Raw genomic sequence first — 21,430 nt, 5'->3', positions numbered from 1 at the left:
CGTTATTGAATCACTTTTCAGAGGTTAGATAGCAAAACTGACACTGCTCCTTGCTCATTCTTCTAGACCAGTGTGGGAAGTTATCATCCAGCCCTCTCCCAGAAAAATCAAATATCCTAGGAAATATTGAAAAGGCAGAATATTTCTCTGGCTGTGAAAAGAAAGAAACATGCTTTAAAAGACAGAATAGTTGCCTGTAGCTTCCTGCCCATCCCCACTTTGTCAATAGGCCATTGAGAAGGTCAGGCTAGCCCACTTTGCATAATAAAGACTTCTCCACTGCAGCTGCAGGGAGAAGGGATATTGGAACGTTGCTCAACTCTCCACATGGCATCTGAGAACTCATCACAGCCTAGAGAGTACCCCTGCACGGCCCCATGGGAGTCTGACAACCAATCAGAATACATTTCTTACACAGGAACAGGAAATAGAGAGGTGGGACTAAACAGGGTATAAAAATCCTAGCAAGCCCCTCCTTCAGTCCTTTTTTCTTCTTCTTCTCCACCAATATTGAAGCATGTGATATTTTCTGTTCAGGGCTCAAGCCATATGGCCCCGTCCAACAGTAAACCATCTTTCCAAGCAGCTTCCATGTCTCCAGTGTCTTCTTCTCCACTTAGAGCTGAACCCAGAACGACATTTCTTTCAACAGCAGTCTGCACAGATCAAACAATGAATTAAAAATCTCCTTGGGCTGCAAATACCTGATATATAGAGCCAACAGGAAGAACTACTATCATTCCCCCTCCCACCTCAGTTTTATATCCTGTTTTTCTTCCAGCTCAACCACAAACTCACCTCTTATGGCTAATAGTGGAGTCGACCTGGGTCTTCTCACCCCCAGATTTAATGTTTAACCACTATACCTCATTTGCATATATTCTTTCAAATGTGTGCAAAGATGCCCATGGCTCAATTCCAGCTGCTCTGGCACCAGTTCAAGAAGAGCAGGTGGGAGGGGAAGAAAAGGCAGGAAAAGAACAGCAACGATTTTTCTTTTTGCCCTTTCCTGAGTTTTGCCTTTGTCAAGACGGTTTTCCTCCAGATGTATCGGATGACAACTTCCAGGAATACTGAGAGTTGTAATTCAAGCCTGTTTGGGGGAGTGGGGATGTCATCAACTACAACATAAAGTATTATTATACTCCACTCGGGTGCGTAGTCACACTGAACCGAGGTGGCTCTTGAGTTTGCACCTTCTTCCCACCCCAGAAAATCTACTGTGAGTGCCCGAGTTCACAAGGGAAGAGGGCAGGGAGAAGCCGCCAAAAGCAGGGGGCCATAATAGGCAGGAAATTCCCGATTTCCTAGCCTTTCGGGAGACAAGAGCACATGCCTGCCACAAGGCAAGTTTGCCGAAGCGAAAGCTGGCCCGGAAACGCGAGCGGGAAAAAGTAGATCTGGCCACCGCAAAGCGATCCCAACCAGCCGGGGAAACCAGAACCGACGCTCCTGCGGCCGTATAAATGGCCGGCGAGAGCTGCCTACTGCTGGGCCCCTAGCGGCGAATGAAGTCTCTGCCTCTCGGCAAGTTCCTGGTGCAAAACAGAGGCGCTGCGGAAGCAGGGTCGGGTCAGCTCCATGGCCTTCATTCGGAAGAGACGGCGGGAGCTGGACCTCTACTCCAAAGAGAGGTGGGTGAAACGCTCTGGGTAGAGCCGAGCGCCCAGCTCCTGCGAAGGGAAGGCTGCGGCAATGCCAACGAAGGAGCAAAGGCTCAGGAGTTGGGCCGCTCTGAACGCCGCCCCTCTGCCCGCGGTAGCGTCTCTCTGCTGGAGAAAAGCGCTGCTATCCAGAGAAAACCCAAAGTATTCCAGCTGCTCTCAAGCGGCAGGAGAAGCAGGGAGGGGAACCCGTCCCCAGCAATATCCGACTTTGCTTTCTTGTTCATTGGGTGCAAAGAAGCGAGACAACCGGGGACGATGGGGGGGAGGGGGCGTGTATGTGTGTTTGTTGTTGTTGCTTTTGCTTAAAACTAGCATATCATCAGCGCATTACTTGTGCTGACCCGGTGCGCCCCATTGAGAGTCATAATCTTGCAATACGGAAGTGGCGCGGGGACTATTGTCTTGGGACACTGCGGTGTATACGCATATTGTCCGTCCCCTTAAAGCTACAAAGCCTCTTAATTCTAAAACACGGCGATTGGGGCGATTTACGATTAATTTCACGAGAGATTGAACATTAGTTCAATATCCCCCCTTAGCAATCCTGTTTCCCTCCGGGTAAAACCGTAAAGATATGCTTCACGTTTTCTACTGCTTTGGTGTAGCCAACAAGATTAATATTGCATTGCGTACGACACGCACCTTTAATTAAACAAATTTCGGTTTTATCAAAGCAATTTGTTGGGTTGTTCTGAAGGCATAGCACTAAGCTAAACGGTGTATGTCTTCATTCCTGTTTGTGGTAGTGCAGTTGAACCAATGAATAGAAAAGAGTATAACTCCGCAACTTTAGTTTCTATGTATCAATCTCCTTCAGTTTTATCCTAGAGCTGATTTTGGAATAATGAACAATGTTATGGATTGTTTTATGTAGTATGTTTTTCTCATCATTAACTGGAGTCCATTTCTATACGCTCAGTATAAACTCTTCCAAACAGGAATTTGGGGCCAGAGGCTAGGAAAAAACAAAAAATTAACCACATATTGTAAATTCTGAATGCTTTCTAATAAATTGATAATTTGGCTAAACACAGTTCATATTGATCTAAATTCTTGAAATTGGTAAAATTTCACAAAAATATAAATCCATGAAGATTTAGTTGGAGTTAAAATAAGTTTACAAGAGGCATAAATGTATGATTTAATTTTAAGAGGGTCCACATTACATCATATTCCTCTTGGGAACAATTGTCATTTTTCTTTTGTCACTACTTCTGTTTTGCTCTTACTGTTCTGCATTAATGCAGAAAAGGCAAAATTCTTTTTAATACCTTTTTAGAAAATGGAAGTAGAGACAAAAACATGCCGGACCCAAATAGAAATTAGTAAGATTTATGAGAAAACAAAATGAATCAAACTACTTTAAATCTGCTTTCTCTAACACCTGTGAAAGGTAATGTAAAAATGTACCTTATTTTCACCCTAAAACTACACAATTCATCACCATTCTCCAATATTAAAAATAAGGAAGCTAAAGTTAAATCCTGTGCAAAATATTTATGTTAACATCCTTCCTTAAGCAGTGAACATTACCTACAGTTAGTTCTCAACTTACTATCTCAATTGAGCCCCAAATTACAGTCATAAGTCAAGGCACCCAGTGACAGGAAGTAATTTTCTGGCCTTTTCCACAGTGGTGGTTAAATGAATGCCATGGTCATTAACTGAACCACATTCATTTGAATGGGTGTTTTTTGCTGGAAACACACACACAAAATCACAAAATCATGTGACAACAGAGCACCATGATAGATCTTAAAGCTAATCTGTCTGACATGCAGTCAACAATCAGCTTGGGCATGCATAGGAGAGAGAGATTGGAAGGTGTGCAAGTGAGAAAATGTATCTCAAAATCATAGTACAAATGCCAAAACTAATGTATTAGCATCCGAGTTAGGGACACAAGTACAAAAGAGCTGGATTTTCATCATGGTGTCACTGTATGCATGGCCACCATTTTTGTTGTCATGCTGTTAGAAGAAAATTTTGATTCGTTCTACAGCCATGCACAGGGCACCTGTTTGAAGTGAAAATAGAATTTAATTGACAGCAAATCAAAAACTATGATTCAGCTCTCAAAGTGGCCACAAAATCAGAATGCTGAGAATAGTAATATTTATAGCAATAATGGGCTTTGTGATGTGTGTACATGTGTTAATTGAGCTGTTTTTGCCTGGAGGATCTGCAAAGTCTGGTGAGGAAAGTCATCTCTTGCTCTACAAGATGTGTTGAACTTTTCTAGGTGTGAAATTTTATGGGGGTCTGGGATTGGGGAACTGGTGTAGGTGAGAAGTATTGTAATTAGAAGATTTCGATACTTTTAAAAGATCTTGCTTCCTGATTGCTGGTGTCAGCTAGCTTCCTGAGGAGACTGCTTTGTTGATTTCATCCTACAGAGAATGAAAAAGTTTAAGTGATTTTATATATGTGTCATGGGAGTCTTTGCCTGTGGAATAGATGGGGAAGGTGTTTGATGTGCGCCATGGCTAGCAGAAGTATCATGGAGATTTTTACCTCCCAACAGTGGCTAGATGCAAACACTTAGCTCTATGTCATCAGGCCTATAACTGGGAAAAAACAGACTCTTTGCAATGTTCTTTCCTTATTACTCTCTGATGGGACATTTTCAGATACTCTTCAGATAATTGTGGATATTCCAGTCACTAAATATAAGTAACACTTTTAATTGACAGTTTTTTAAATATGTTAATCATTCATACATATTGTTTGAAGGTTAGGCTCTAGGCATGAAATCTTAGTATTAATCTGTTAATTCACCAACCCTCTTTGGAAGAGTGTTGCTATATCCATTACAAAACAATATCTGTTGTGTGATATTTTTGCAGATTTTTGAAATTTGGGTTTTCTTTTATGACAATTTACTCATCAATATTTAAAAAGGGAAGATTGAGTAGATTAGCAAATTAATATCAAACGTCTTGGAAAAATAATGGTGTTAGGCAGTATGATGATTGTTGCTGTACCATTAAAGCTGAGCACCAACAATTTAATATTTCAAGTTTAACTGGTGTTGTATCCCAAGCCCTATTACCCAGATCATCCTTAAAATTAAACACCACACACATATTCAAAAACGTTGGTTCTTGCTATTTTATCTCTTCCATGGAGACTGAGTAAAAAGAAAGAAGCTGGGGAAAGTGTCCTGTACCACATGACATTCAGGTTCTAGCATGCCTTGTGATGAGATGACATGTCAACATATTTTATTTTTAAAAAGTACGTACTGATTACTATGTGGTATTGAAAATATATTCACTATATGAAATCATCTATGAAATCCTTTCTTAGCTATTCATACAAATAGCATCCTTCAAACAGAATGAAGACTTGTTTCCATTATTCATTACATAAGAACAGAGCAGGACAGTAGAATAGAGATCAATACTCCTTGAAGACTAAACTACTAGAAGAAATAAAAATTCTCAATTATCATTTAGGCTGAATCAGTAATTAACTGGAAATTTTTAAAAGACTGCTACGTTATTGCTTATTGAAGTTACATTTTTTTTCCTTAAAGAGATACTTTTAAAGTTTATGCATCTATATAGAAGTTAAAATCAATGTTGCAGTTTTTTCCTAATGTTGCTGTTTTTTCCCAGTGGATAAGAAAAAAGCACTTCTTTTGGGGGAAAAGATGCAAGTAAAATTTGTTATGATTATACAAACATTAAACAATTCAAACATTAAATATATTTTTGGGTTATTACTGTTGGATGTATATTTTTCTGTCTTGTTTTTCTGTTTTGTATTTTATTCCTATTGATAAAACACAATAAATATATACCATACATAAAAAAGATCATTCAAAATTTGTTTCTCCTGGATTATTTACAAAATATTGTGCTGTGTGTGTCAAGTAACCTTAGTAATCAGATTTGCTTTCTGAGCTGAAACTAAAGCACTTCCAACATGTGGTTTCTTAAACACATCAGTGAAGTGGATGACTTTCACTTCCATGTCTAATTATTTCCATTGCCAAACTACTTTTAACTTTTAGCCAGAAGCTGCCTTCTTAGAACACATCTAGCCTGTAAGTCATGACAATTGTAAAACTATTACCTTTTTTTGTGGTTTTTAAGCAAATGCCACAGTTGTAAAGTGCTGCTGCAGTAATTAAGCAAATGCCATAGCTATTAAGTGAACCAGTTGTTTGTTATGGTGAAGTTTTACCACAAATCAGAAGAAAATGCCAGCTTTCAGTTGGCATAACTGTTATAAAATGTGATCACATGATTGTGGGATTCTGCTGTAAAAGTGGCCTGGTCATCAAGTGCTGAAATTTAGTCATGTGACTCCCAGAAGGGCAGTTGCTGAATCTGGGCCATAAGTAGCCCTGAGGTACATCCATCACATCTTTGAATGGTTGCTAAGTGACTGCTCATAAATCGAGGACCATCTGTAATGTGTATTAGTAGCAAAGCACAGAGTTTCCTTAACACATATTTTGTTTTTTATTATTTACTTCTAGGTTTTCCTTATTACTCCTTAATCTGGAAGAATACTATTTTGAACAACATACAGCTAATTACATTTTAAAGAAAGATGGCAAGGGAATAAGGTATTACACACTCTTCATAAAAGGGTAAACACTAATATTGTGCTGTAGCAAAATTCTGCAATAACTTTCTAATATCTTTTAATGCTTAGGAAAATTAAAGGATCATTTAAAATCTGCTCAAAATCAGTGATATTCGAGCCTGATGAAATAAGCCACCCCATTATTAAAGTAAGTAGATAACTAAATAATATCAAAACTTTTGGTTGGTTTTAACATCAAACTCAAATGAAATTTTCTTTTTTCTGTGAATTCACATAGATTCCTTTGAGAGATTGTATTAAAATTGAAGCACCAGATGATAGTGGGAAATATTCCTTCATGAGGTAAATGCTTTTAAAGATGTGTTAAATAAATATTTGTTTTATATCAACACAACTGAATAGTATGATAATATTATTTTCTTTTCCTCCAAATCTGTGTTTTAGTGGTACTTCTGGGCAGATTGCTATTTTATCTAGTCAAGTAAGTAACAAATAATATAAAAGTCCTTATATACAGTTTTTTTAATGTCATTTTTAAATTAAAATGCAAATAATTTGACTTTGAATGATTTTTCAGAGTTTTACCATGATCTATGAAAAGGCTTCAAATTCAGACCAAACTCCATTTGTTATCAAATTTGTTTTTTTCCAAGACAGTTTTGAAACTTCCATCGTAATTCATACTGTAAGTGACAGTGGAAAAATTACTCCGGGAGCAATGCTTAATGATGATATATTGGTTAACACTGCAGAAATAAATCAGATTTCTATTGTTGCTGTATAAACATTAGGGATACAAGAGATTTGTCAAATAATAAGCGTAATAATACATAAGGAAGGTCAATGAGGGTATGTAGCATAACAATAGGTGACTTCAGCTCTGCCATTTGTACAACAGTGCTATAGTGGAACATTAATCATGATACTCATAAGATAAGCACTCCTGGTTGAACACAGACTGAACAAAACTGGTTTGTGTCAAAACTGTGGATTCACACAAACCTGTCAGAAAAACCTGTGCCCCAGACTCATTCGCTTAGGGCGGCAAAACATTTTTAGCATAAATTTTTGCACAAGCAAATTTTTGTTTTTTCTTCAAAGCAGAATCAGAGAAAAATAACAAGTGGTATTAAGAAAAAAAAAGATGAGATCTGATAGCTAATGTAAAATGGATATAAAATGGATAAGAGATAACATCAGTCTGCATGCTTAATAAGTTCATAGGCAATGGGGAAGAAGATATTTTTATTTTCTTCACTAAGGAAGAGATAAACAGTATGCTTGGCATGTAAGAAGTAAAAATAATGTTGAAGAAGAAATAACAGGAAGATCAGATAAGATCATGAGGCAAGGGGGCAAGGTATGGGGGCAAGATCTTGAGTACTCCAAGGCTCTGTTTTAGGCCCAGTAGTCTTCAACATCTTCATCAATGATTTGGATGAGGGAATAAATGGGGAACTCATCAAAATTGCAGATGACACCAAACTGGCAGGAATAGCCAACACTCCAGAAGATAGGCTCAAGATACAGAAGAATCTTGACAACTTGAACATTGGGCACTATCTAATGAAATGAAATTCAATGGTGAAAAGAGTAAGGTTCTACATTTAGGCAAGAAAAATGAAATGCACAGGTACAGTATAGGTGGTACCTTACTCAATAGTAGTAACTATGAGAGGAATCTTGGAGCCCTAGTGAACAACCATTTAAATATGAGCCAGCAGTGTGCAGCAGCTGCCAAAAAAGCCAACACAGTTCTAGGCTACATTTATTTATTTATTTATTTATTTATTTATTTATTTATTTATTTATTTATTTATTTATTTATTTATTTATTTATTTATTTATTTTATACAATTTATAGGCCGCCCAATCCCGGAGGACTCCAGGCGGCTTACAACGAGGAAAAAAAGAAATAGTAAAAAAAAAAAAATGAAACAAGTTAAAAACAACACACACACATTCGTTTTGATTGGGGCTGGACCTCTACAATGAGGTCAACAGTCCCAGGCCTGTCGAAATAGCCAGGTTTTAACAGCTTTTCTGAAGGCCCAAAGGGTTGGAGCAGCCACAGAGAAGGCTCTCCTCCGGGGAGCCGCCAGCCGATATTGTCTGGCTGATGGCATATGAAGGAGGCCCACCATGTGGGATCTTACCGGCCGTTGGGAGGAATGTGGCAGTAGGCGGTCTCGCAGGTATGCTGGCCCTAAGCCATGTAGGGCTTTAAAGGTAATGACCAACACCTTGAATTGCGTCCGGAGACCAATAGGTAACCAGCGCAGCTCGCGGAGGATAGGTATAACATGGGTGTACCTAGGTACACCCAATATCGCTCGCGCGGCTGCATTCTGGACTAGTTGCAGTCTCCGAACACTTTTCAAGGGTAGCCTCATATAGAGCGTGTTGCAGTAATCCAGCCTTGAGGTGACTAGGGCGTGAGTGACTGTTTGGAGTGCCTCCCAATCCAAGTAGGGCCTCAATTGATGCACTAGGCGAACCTTGGCAAAGGCCCCCCTGGTCACAGCCGACAAGTGGTGTTCCAGTATCAGCTATGAATCCAGGAGGACCACCAAATTGCAGGCCCTCTCTGAGGGTTGTAAGTTTTCACCCCCCAGGATCAAGGATGGACTGTCTGGATTGTCCTTTGGGGGCAACATCCACAGCCACTCAGTCTTGTTGGGATTGAGTATGAGTTTGTTTACCCCCATCCAGATCCTAAAAGCTTCCAGGCATCGGCACATCACGTCCACCGCTACACTGAGCTGGCACGGGGCAGAGAGATACAATTGTGTATCATCAGCATACTGATGGTACTTAACCCCGTGCTGTCGAATGATCTTGCCCAGCGGCTTCATGTAGATGTTAAATAGGAGGGGGGACAAGACCGAGCCCTGCGGCACACCACATTTAAGGGGCCTAGGGGTCGACCTTTGTCCCCCGACCAACACTGACTGCGACCTGTCAGAGAGGTAAGAGGAGAACCACCGTAAAACGGTGCCTCTCACTCCCACCTCTTCCAACCATCGCAGAAGGATATCATGGTCGATTGTATCAAAGGCCGGTGAGAGGTGAAGAAGCACCAGGATAGAGGAATGTCCTCTATCCCTGGCCCACCAGAGGTCATCGGTCAGTGCGACCAAAGCAGTTTCTGTGCTGTACCCAGGCCTGAAACCAGACTGAAAGGAGTCTAGATAATCTGCTTCACTCAAGGTTCGTTGGAATTGAAGCGCCACCACCTTCTCAACAACCTTTCCCAAAAAATGAAGGTTGGAGACAGGACGATAGTTCTTAAGAATAGCTGGGTCCAGAGAAGGCTTCTTAAGAAGGGGCTTTACCACCGCTTCCTTTAATGGTTGCGGGAAAGACCCCTCCTGTAAAGATGCGTTCGTAATCATCTGGAGCCAGCCTCGTGTTACCTCCCTCCTGGTCGAAACCAGCTAGGAGGGGCACGGGTCCAATAAACAGGTGGAGGCACTCATCGCTCCCATGGCCTTGTCCACTTCCTCAGGGGTGACAAACTCAAACTCCTGCGCCCCGTCAGAGTGTTCACCTAGGGATGGAAGGTTAAAGTCCCCCAGTACCATCAGTCTGGGGAACTCCACCGCCAACCCGGCTACTGCCTTTAGGAACGCAGGCAGGGCTGTTGTGACGCAGCTGGGAGGTAGATACGTCAGAAACAAGCCCAATTGAATCCCTAGGTCCAACTTCAGGAGGAGACTCACATCCCACAATCTCTGGGGCAGGGATCCTGCGAGGAGCTAACGACCTTCAGATAATAACTGCCACTCCCCCACCCCTTTCTGGTGTCGCGGTTGGTGTACCCATCTGGGCACATTTCTGAGATGGGGACTCCTTCCTCTTGGCCCAGCCAGGTTTCAGTTATACATGCCCGGTCTGCTTCCCCATCTATTATTAAGTCCCAGACGAGGAGAGCTTTATTTACTACAGACCTGGCATTTAGCAGCAGCAACCTGAGACCAGGGCCTTGATCTCCTCTGCCACCAGGCCCTTGAATTGAGCCAGTAGAGCCGGAACAAGGAATCGCTGTGATGTAGCGAATCCTTCTTCCCCGATAATGGCCAGCCCTACATCTCACATCATATCTGCCCCTCCTGGTTGTAACTGAAATGCTCCGACCCTCCCCCATCCCTGTAGACCCCCACCCCCCCTCCCATGGCCCCCATTCTTCCCGACAGGCCACGCTCATCATTGATTCCAGGACGGGGGGGTGAATCTGGCCCCCCATCCACTTCTACGTCTGCACTCAGTGGAGGGGGCACCAGGTCGCACACCTGGTCCTATCATACACAACAAACAGACACTCTCCTCATAAACACCCCACAATAATCATTAAAATACAAGATAATAGTATAAAAATTAATCAATTTAAAAGGTGGGAACATTCTCTCACACATTCATACATACATACACTCAGCAAACAAGGTAAACGCAGTTCTTAACTCACAAAGGCGGTTAGCGCAAATTTGAAATGGGTGGAATTGGTAACAGTTTGAGAGTGGAGGGTTTCTCGCTCTCACTCTTCTCCACTGCGGAGTCCAGAAGAATAGAAGAAGTCTGAAAGTCTGAAGTGGCTGAGGGGGTTGATGCCAGTTGGGGGGGCAGGCTCCCTGTCCACGTCCTCCTCGTCCCCCGTCCTCTCCTTCTGCAAAGGTTGTGTATCACAGAATGAAATGCAAGGCTATCGGCGTGGCCAAAGATCTCCATGGCCGCTGCAACAGCCAGAATGGCGAGCAGAAAAATCCCTCGCGTCAGCGTTATCCAAAGATCGAAACGGAGGAGAAGAAGAGGAAGGGAGGAGCCGCGCCAGGAACCAGGAGTGGTGGTGGCGGAAGGAGACGGTCGCTTGATCTCAGGCGTTCCAGCTCCTCCCAAGATGGCGGCACTGAGGGCGAGGGCGGCTGGAGGGCGAGGGCGAGGGCAGCCGGAGGGCGAGGGCAGCCGGAGAGCAACATCGCCCGAAGAGGCATGCCCAAGACAGTGGCGGATGGCAGCAGCAAACCGCAGCAGGTTTAACAGAGGGATAGATTCAAGATCACGTGAAGTGTTAATACCACTTTATAATGCCTTGGTAAGACCACACTTGGAATACTGCATTCAATTTGGTCGCCACAATGTAGAAAAGATGTGGAGACTCTAGAAAGAATGCAGAGAAGAGCAACAAAGACTATTAGGGGACTGGAGACTAAAGCATATGGAGAACGGTTGCAGGAACTGGGTATGTCTAGTTTAATGAAAAGAAGAACTAGGGGAGACATGATAGCAGTGTTCCAATATCTCAGGGGTTGCCACAAAGAAGTGGGAGTCAAACTATTCTCCAAGGCACCTGAGGGTAGAACAAGAAGCAATGGGTGTAAACTAATCAAGGAGAGAAACAACTTAGAACTGACAAGAAATTTCCTGACAGTTAGAACAATTAATCAGTGGAACAGCTTGCCTCCAGAAGTTGTGAACGCCCCAACACTGGAAGTCTTTAAGAAGATGTTGGATAGCCATTTGTCTGAAATGGTATAGGGTTTCCTGCCTAGGCAGGGTGTTGGACTAGAAGATCTCCAAGGTCCTTCCAACTCTGCTATTGTATTATTGTATAACTTTCAACTGGGTGGGGAAAACTGGGAACTTTCAGATTCGGGTTTTCCCAGATGTGCCAACATGGTTCTCTTTGTTGTATGGCAACAAAGATCAGAATATCAGAATATCAAATATTCTCTTCAGTCAAGATCAGAATAATTAAAGCAGTGCACTTCCTAGTGGTAATGTATGGCTGAGAAAGTTGAACATTGATGAATGGCTTTTAATTGCAGCTTTGATTAGGGTTATTAAGAGTATCATGGGCTAAAAGAGCCAGTCAATTAGTCCTGAAATTTAAAAAAAAGTAGTGAGGCAATGATTAATAAGCAAAAACTCTGCAGATGATGGACTAGAAAAAATAACTGCTTGGAAAGATTGGGGAAAATGAAAAAAGGGGAAGGCAATGGAGAAGAAAAAGAAAAGGATCAGGAATATCATTTGAATGTCCCCAAAAGAACAATAACTATGATTTGCCAGTATGCATGGAAAACAGCTGGCTGGGTAATTCTGGGAGTTGAAGTCCACTCCTTTTAGAGTTGCTGAGGTTGAGAAACACTGCAATAGAGAAACAACGAAATGGAGGATGTTTGTCCATAAAGTCACTGGGACTTGACAATGTCATTAACTATTGGAAAACTTTTAACTTTTAAACAAAGGCAAAGTTAAACTAGGGTCACAACGAAATATTAGCCCACAATTTGGATTGGGATTTTGTAAAAACTATTTTAAAATTAAAATGTAATTTTCATTTAAAATGAAGAGAAAAGGCTAGGAATATTATCTGAGAAGAAACTTTCAGAACAGTTGCTCTCCATTTTTTCATGCTTTATAAGCTTCCCTGCATTTCTGATAATATTTAATAGCTATAACATATTACAAAAAGCAAATACTAAACAAGTTATTCTTTTATGAAGGCTTTTCTCACTAAAGAACAAAATATCATCGCACCCTTTAAAACCGAAAGAGTGAGTATATACTTTTCCATTCAAAGAAAAAAAAATTGAATGTTATATAATTATATGCTTTGTTTCTGAAAAAAATATCATTTTTTTAAAAAAGAACTGTGTATGTTAGTGTTTAAACATAATCTTATTTGTAATTTAAAAGTATTACAGTGCCTTTTAATATATGAACTGTTAAATAAAACTTTTTAGGATAAATATACAAACAATGTTTGAATTTCCAAACGTCCAAAATAATAAAAAGAACAATAAGAAACTGGAAATATAATACAGCAGCTAGATTAGAGTATGAGAAATAACAGGGATTAAGTCTAGAATTTGTTTGCATGGAATACAGATGCTAAACTAGATCCTTTCCTAGTTTGAAGAGGTTTTATGTGGTTTAACTACAGTGGGTTGTAATATAATTTTAATTTTAATTTAATTTTCCCTTTTTGTCAGGGTCAAACTAAATATGTATTTGAACTGGATGTTGCTGGAAAAGTCGAAGATGTCATACAAACACTTCACCAAGTATGAGTAGTTGTTTTATTGCTGCCTTTAGCATGTGATTTAGCTAATGAAACAGAGTAAACTCTCTTCATCTAGTCAAATATTTGAAACAATTAACAAATGGCTAATTATTTTTCTTTTGCATGGATTAAATGTGGCTAATCAATCTTTAGGCTATCCTCCAGATTTAGGATTTATAATTATATGTCTGTTGTGATGCAAGTCTGTAGATAAAAATGGATATAATGCAAAATTTGTAATTCTAAGAGAAGTGCAAGTGAGACTTCTACCAGAATTACCAATTTTGCATTATATCCATTATAACAGATACAAGTATCTGTGGACTTCAAGTCCCTTATAGCTGGGAAAGCTTCTAAATTTCATTTTATTGCTTCTGTTTTTTAACAGTTATACAGAGCATCACACTTGGACAAACTAGGGGACCAGGCTGCTATGGTAAATATGTACTAGAGATGCAGTATTAATGGTGGGATTAATGTGACAATCCTATTTGCATTGAACATTTAAAGCTGATTATTGCTATTATTTTAAATCAGATAACTGCTATTCTACAGTCACGTTTGGCCAGAACATCATTTGATAAGAACAGGTATGTTTCTCTATGTTGATTCAGGAAACATCTCATCTTTTGACTCTTAGTTTTTTTAAAAAAAATTAACATGCTTAGGAAAATATAAAAAGCAAAGAGTAGATCAGCAATAGGAATCTATGTGTTGGCTAATACCAATTTGCAATGTTTTATATATGTTTATCTTATTCTGCTGAATTCTGAATTTTTGAATTGCTTATTTCTGTGACAAACTAAAGATAAAGTCTAAAATATGCTTGGAGATCTTCGTTGATTCACATTTTATTCTTCTGTGTTGAGATAGAAAGTGGGGGGAGGGAATCTTGCTTTCACCACATTCTCTTTGGCAAAGATTTTGTTATTTGATCTTAGCTCTCTTGAAATGTTTTGAAAATGTGTTCAGTTTTTAGGTGGACTATACCTTCTAACATACTAACCAAATTTTTTTTGTGTTTTTACAATATAATAATTACTATAAAATAGATTTCACACTGGTTGTTAAAAATACATAAAGTAGTAAATATTATACTCTAAAATATGTGTAAAGATGTGATAGAAAACTCTGGGATGTTTTGATAAGGAATAATAGGAATTCACACTGAGCATTTCTTCATTATTTAAACAGATTTCAGAATGTTTCTGAAACGCTGCATATGGAATGTAAAGCAGAAATGATCACTCCATTGGTAACTAATCCAGGACATGTATGCATCACCGATGCAAACCTGTATTTCCAGCCTCTCAATGGCTATCCTGTGAGTAACTTGCATTTTCTAATCTGCTGCTATTAAAACCTTGATAAGAGTACTAGCAAAATGTTCTCTTAAGTTTATACAATGTGTTCTTTATTTGGCCCTCGAATCAAATCATACAGTTCAATCTCCAATGAGCTCTGTTTTTAATGCAAATCAAACAATCCTGTCATTTTCTATAAGTGCTATATTTATCCAGGCTGAGGAAATCTAATTTCAGCTTAAGTCTGTTTTTTAAAAATATCCATGTTATAATTAAGGATAACAATATTAACAATATTAAAGCACATACACAAGTACTGGTCAGTTAGTACACTACCCTATTGGTGGAAAACTAGTCTTGTCATAAGAGCCGCGGTGACGCAGTGGTTAGAGTGCAGAACTGCAGGCTACTTCTGCTGATCACCGGCTGCCAGCAGTTTGGCAGATTGAATCTCATCAGGCTCAAGGTTGACTCAGACTTCCATCCTTCCGAAGTGGGTAAAATGAAGACCCAGATTTCTAGGGACAATATGTTAACTCTGCAAACCACTTAGAGAGGGCTGTAAAGCACTGTGAAGTGGTATATAAATCTAAGTGCTATTGCTTTTTCCTAATTGGTGGCTTATGGCACTGGACTCATCCAACTATTATATCAAAGTAGCAATAAAGAGGACAGACTTATTGTGTATCACTTTATTATGGCTCAAATGATGCCATGTAGTTGGTATGAATTAATAAATTGAAAATGGTCTTAATGGCTATTCTGTTATATACTGATGATTCTGAGGAACACAAGAATTAGGGTGCTTTGGCTTTGATCTGGCTTTTCTGCTGTAGTTAAGTTAAACATTTCTATTGTTGCCAAGGTTCCATACTATTTCAATTAATTAAGAAAGCCAAAGTGTTCTTGCTGTGATATAACCAACTAGAAAGTACATTCATGTATTTCCTTGTGGGAAGCCATGGTATCTTTTGCTCACTTGTGTAGGTTTAATTATATTACACAAAGTTTCTATAATGTGAATCTGTCTTAACATCCAGACGAAGTTGGCTTAATTTTTAATTAGCTTCCCCAGATAACAAATAGTGCCTATTTCCAGAACACATACATCTTACTGAACAATCTCAGAAATTGCCTCTTTAAATTAAGATAATTGAAAAAAAATCCCAACAATTTTCCAAAATGGTCTTTTCTTGGCTGTAACATCGAGACTCACTGTTGATAAAATGCTAGAGAAGAAAATGCATCTTCTATATAGAACATGTGACCAAAACTGAAAGAAACATGTCATCTTTTGACTCCTTTCCTTATAGAAACCTGTGGTACAAGTGACACTGCGTAGTGTCAGACGCATCTATAAAAGAAGACATAGCCTATCGCCTTTGGTAAGATAATACTTGCTTCTGATCCTTGGTATAATAGATGTGCTTCATGAGTTTAAATTTAGCTATTTTAATTCCTGAGGCAACAAGTATTAAACAGTAGGAAATCTTTCTGGATTTGGTGGAGCCTATTTCACACAACTGATACAAAATTACTGTTTGATTGAATTTCTATGCAATTAGTTTATAGAAAATCATTTAACAGATAAATATATGATATAATCATAGGTTTCTTTAATGTATTTCTTTGTGGAAAACTATTGCTTTGATCTTGGAAGTATTTTGGTAGTGAGGCAATAATTTAAACAATACAAAGTTCTTGCCCTAATAAAAATAAAGTGCAATGACTTTTTATTCTATAAAAATAATGTAGACATCCCTTTTGTTATTGTGAAAACAATAAGAATTGGATATCTGTGCTTAACATCTGTTATGTGGATCCTGGTTAATTCAGTAATTTTGTTAACTTTATTACATGTAATTTTATTTTATTTTTTTAATTTTCAAGGGTCTGGAAGTGTTTTGCACCGAGAATGATTTATGTTCAGACATCTATTTGAAATTCTACAACACTGAGGACCGAGATAATGTCTATTTCTACGTGTCAACATATTTAGGTTTCAACAACAATTCTAATAAAGTGTTTGTGTGTGTGTGTGTGTGTGTGTGTGTGTGTGTGTGAGAGAGAGAGAGAGAGAGAGAGAGAGAGAGAGGGAGGGAGGGAGGGAGGGAGGGAGGGAGGGAGAGAGACTCTGACTTACTTCAGATTTTTGAATAGATGTAGCTTTTATATTGGAAGAATTGCATAGAATAGGAACTCTATTATTTTGTGAAGATACTTAGCAGCAGATTCTTAGTACCATCTTTAAATTTGTGTATGATTAGCAGAAGAAAGCCATTGAAAGGTGAGAATCGGTCAAAGAGAATTCTGTATCTTCCATATGTTATCATTTGATAATATCATTGTCTGTATAATCAGAAGTGCACTGTTAATATAAGGTAGGATAATATGCAATTTGGTGCAAATAACAAAGATTAGGTATAATTTTGATTAAGGCTTCCATTACCTATGGCTTTTCCCCCAATACTTGAAAAAAAAACACTCTTAGCCAATGATATTTAGATTAGGTGGCAGATAGAATTATGGAATGCATTAACTACCCAATTTACTTGAAACGTCAAGTAACAGAAGTTACTTGTTTTTGTCATAGTCATCACAGACATAAACCCAGTACTTAGCACTTAAACATATATTGTTTCACAGTGCTTTACAGCCCTCTCTAAGCAAACTGATTCAGCATATTTCCCCCCAAAATCTGGGTCCTCATTTTACTGACCTCTACCGGAAGGATGAATGGCTGAGTCAAACCTGATTCGGTCAGGATTGAAGGAATTGAACTCCTGCCAGTGAACAGAGTTAGCCTTCAATACTGCATTCTAACCTGGGCGCCACCATGACTCTTATTATGTAACTATAATAGTAACTATAATAATAATTTTTTCTGCTGGATTTTCATGCCTGTTTTTTATTTGTTTTTCTTAGAAAAAATACTGCTTTAAGACTTTAAAAACTAGTAAAAAGTGAATTTAAATGAATTTGGAATCCCAACATTAGCAAAAGAGCATGTACAAACATTAGTACAAACATGAGACAAGTACAATGCTTCAGAAGTAATATAGAAAAGGAGGTTCATAATGTGCAACTATCTTAAACAGCGAGTTTTTCCCTGCAGTTACACAGCTGCCTTATGTAGCTGCATGTGATATATATAGTTCAGAGGTGGGTTTGGGACTGGGTCACCGAACTGGTAGAGATGGCAACTGGCCACGCCCCGAACCGGTTCCCCAGTTGCCCATGCCATTGCACATGCACAGAACAATTTACAGGCAACTGTCTATGCGTAAGCAACACGGCGGGCGCAAGCGAAGCAAGCAGTGTGTGCACAAAGCGCCTGCAAAGCAACTGGCAGTAACACCGGCAGCAACCTACCCCTGATGTAGTCCTCAACTTAAGATAACAATTGTGACCAAAACTTACATTGCTAAGCAAAGCAGTAATTAAGTGAATTATGCCTGACTTTACAAGTCTTTTTGCTGGGGTCAGTGAATCAACATGACTGTTAAATAAATCACATGTTTGTTAATAAATACAGCTGCCTTTGCTTGTTGGAAAATCGCAACAGGCAATCACATGACTCCAGGATGCTGCAGCCTTAATAAATGCATGCTAATTCCTAAACTCCCAAACTTTGATCAAATGACTGCAGGGATGATATGACAATAGTAAGTGCAAGGACTGGTCATAAATCACTATTCAGTGTCGTTGTAACTTTAAATGGTTGCTAAACAAGTGGTCATATTCTAAGGACTACCTGCATTGGGAAAATGTGGTAATTTAAAAAGAAACAGGTGACACATCTTCACTGGTTTCTTGGAACCGAATGCAAAGCATTGCATATCTCTTATAAGCTAATGTCAAAATTCAGCAAACCTAACCAAATCATAAATGTTGTAGTACTAGAATAACTCAGCCGTACCAGCAGCTCTTGTGCCTGAAGCAATGTTTTCTCCTACATAACAGTTTTTATATTTGCCTATCTTTGAATCTCAGACTGTATGCCTAAAAAACAAAGTGGAACGTGAAACACACCTACAGTTAATTTGCATGAAATCTAACTTCCCCACAGGAAATGTATTTTTAAGAGGTAGCAACATATCTACTAGAAAGGAAGGCATAAAGTTCGGAGAAATCTTCATCTATGTTGAAGAAGAAGCTGAACAGAGCCTATAGCAGCTCTTTAGTGCTTTGTCATAGTTGCAGGAACTGTTGCTTTGCTCCAACATTTGATCTGATTTCAGTCAATACTTTGGGGGAAATTTTAATAATGCAACCATGCTGGCTCCTGACACAGCATTTGAAACAGCAGGTATAAATAGACCATACAGTGGATTGGTTCAATATAGATCTTGAGCAGTGGTGGGTTTCAATTTTTTTTAGAACCTCTTCTGTAGGTGTGGCCTGCTTTGTGGGAGGGGCTTGATAGCCATGTTACTGGGTGGGAGTGGCTTGCCAACCATGTAACTGGGTGGGCGTGGCCAACTAGTAAAATGTGGTGAAACTCACTTAACAACACACTTGCTTAGCAACCAAAATGGAGGCTCAAAAATTCTGGCATTTGAAGCACGCAAGTCTTAAAGCTGTCAAGTTACAAGACACTTGCACCCCTAACCCTTTAGAAAAAAAAACCCAGGGGTGTTCAAACGTGACAGCTTTAAGTCTTGTGGACTTCAACTCCCAGAATTCCTCGTCTCGCTCTTCATCTTGATAATGTGTGGATGGGCGGGGGGAGGGAGCTGGAACCAGTTTTAAATGGCACTGTAGATTTGTTGAACCTCTTCTATAGAAGAGGTTAGAACTGGCAGGAACCCACCCCTGATCCTATTACATTAATTTGTACATTTTAATGCAGGCAGATCACCTCCTCCATCATCACCCATCGCAAGATTCTCATTGTCAGCTTTTTTGTCATGAAATTTCCATGGAAGACAACAGCTTAGAAGACAATTACTTCAAAAAACTAGCGGAGGATTGCTCTTAACAAGTGCTCATTTTTATATTAGAACATATATAGAATAGGGATGGGAGGTTAATAATAGCTTCACTCATTTCTCATAAATCTGAATACTTGTTGTCATACCTGCCTTATCTGATCAATGATGAACAATGGCTCCATAAATCTTGTAGGATAGAAATTCAGCTTAATACAAGTTCCTTGGAGAGCCTTAATTGCAAATTAATTTTTTATTTGCATTCTGTCACATTTTCTGTACCCTTCTAGAAAACCATATTACAGAGCACACTGCAGAGAGCTACATGTTACAATGGCAACGAGGTCATATCTCAAACTACCAATACCTTCTTCATCTCAATAATCTGGCTGATCGGAGCTGTAATGATCTTTCCCAGTACCCTGTCTTTCCATGGATCATAGCAGATTATTCTAGCTCAGAACTAGGTAAGACTTCTTTGGAGGCAAGCAAAGTAAATGCAATGGGACAATCCAGGCTAGATACCCTGTGCAGTTAGCTGCTTCTGCTGTCAGTTCATCTTCTCAAACTTCTGTTTCCAAAATGGAATAGTGTTTAGTAACAACATCATTTTCAGTATTGGCATATAAACTTGATTTTTAAAAGTTGCACAGCCTGCTGCTTACTTTGCTACATTTATACTTTCAAATGAATCCTCAAGGGAATACAAGTCAGGAAACATTAATAACAACCTGGGGCATGAAGATAAGAGATTCAGTAAATACTGTTGCAAAAATCCATTCATTTCAATTAAGCTTGCATAGAGTTTCACAGCCTGCCTGCATCGTAAGTACTAACTTTGACATGTTGTTCATAGAAAGTAAGGGTCTTGAATAGATTTGAGAAGGGTGGTTCGCGTATATGTTTTCTGCTTATCTAAGAAAAGAACTAAATAAGAGCTGTTAGCATTTTTTTTTTAAAGTGATTGATTGTAGCTTTTCAGTAAGGTTTAAATAAAGTTGCTTGCTGTCTAAAATCCAAAAATCTAATTTCTATGAATTTCAACTTGAAGAAAGCATAAAAATGTATATTTTACCAAAATAGCATGTAAAACTGAAATAGCCTAAGTGGATAATTGTGAATAGAGACGACCGAAACTTCAGAAATAAGTTTTAAAAAAATCTCAATAATATATACATACACATCTGTTATAAAACCCCATTATATTAGCTTTTGTTTGCAAAACATTTGTCCAATTGATTGTTTCATTATATTTTTCATACTGGTAAGTTGGTAAATTGTGAAAAAATGTTAAAATATTAAAACATAAAATAAAGGGGGGGGGGAAGTATTCCTTTTCGTAATTTTCTTTTGAGTTTAAGAAGCTAATTACAAAACTGGAAATGAGATGCATTCATTAAGTACCATATATCTTGTTGATTTGATTGTGAAGTAAAAATTTGGCTAATTTTTTCCATAAAATGATATATTTGAGGATGGGAAGAAATACCTTTCGACCAAAGTAACTGCAATGCAGGTATTTGAAAAAACCAAAATGTTCAGTGAAGTTTTTCCCCTACACTGAAATTATTGGATTCATCTTTAGCTTTATAGCTAAATATGCAAACAAATTAGTCCAAATTCTTCCCAAAGATTATAATTATGCTTTAAAGATTGATGAAGTAAGTATAGCTCCTAATTAATCCTAATTTGATATCTTAAATTTTGTCCATATGCATTAGAAAATAAAATTGTCATACCATTGTTGTTAATATAGTATATGTTTAAAAATGATCTTTTTTATAGATCTAACAAATCCTGAAACTTTTCGTGACCTTAGTAAACCTGTAGGTGCACTAAATAAAGAAAGATTGGAAAGATTACTGGTATGTAGAAAAACACCTTGTTTATATATTTGTGTGTGTT

The 21,430-nt window shown here is 38.7% G+C and overlaps 1 protein-coding gene across 1 annotated transcript in view; it reads left to right on the top strand.

Annotated features, from left to right (window-relative positions):
* Positions 1-1,489: 1,489 nt before the first annotated feature.
* Positions 1,490-21,430, top strand: part of NSMAF (neutral sphingomyelinase activation associated factor) — a 47,928-nt gene continuing 27,987 nt past the window's right edge. Inside the window, exons 1-14 of the mRNA XM_032223370.1 lie at positions 1,490-1,634; positions 6,157-6,246; positions 6,336-6,414; positions 6,505-6,569; positions 6,672-6,708; positions 12,731-12,781; positions 13,220-13,291; positions 13,679-13,726; positions 13,828-13,880; positions 14,485-14,614; positions 15,908-15,979; positions 16,485-16,593; positions 19,816-19,992; positions 21,311-21,390. Coding sequence (XP_032079261.1) covers positions 1,582-1,634; positions 6,157-6,246; positions 6,336-6,414; positions 6,505-6,569; positions 6,672-6,708; positions 12,731-12,781; positions 13,220-13,291; positions 13,679-13,726; positions 13,828-13,880; positions 14,485-14,614; positions 15,908-15,979; positions 16,485-16,593; positions 19,816-19,992; positions 21,311-21,390 — 1,116 coding nt within the window. The 5' untranslated portion in view covers positions 1,490-1,581. The remainder of the gene's footprint in view (positions 1,635-6,156; positions 6,247-6,335; positions 6,415-6,504; positions 6,570-6,671; positions 6,709-12,730; positions 12,782-13,219; positions 13,292-13,678; positions 13,727-13,827; positions 13,881-14,484; positions 14,615-15,907; positions 15,980-16,484; positions 16,594-19,815; positions 19,993-21,310; positions 21,391-21,430) is intronic.

This window comes from Thamnophis elegans, chromosome 8, assembly GCF_009769535.1.
Source record: "Thamnophis elegans isolate rThaEle1 chromosome 8, rThaEle1.pri, whole genome shotgun sequence".
Classification (NCBI taxonomy): Eukaryota; Metazoa; Chordata; class Lepidosauria; order Squamata; family Colubridae; genus Thamnophis; species Thamnophis elegans.
This window is presented reverse-complemented; position numbering and strand designations above follow the sequence as displayed.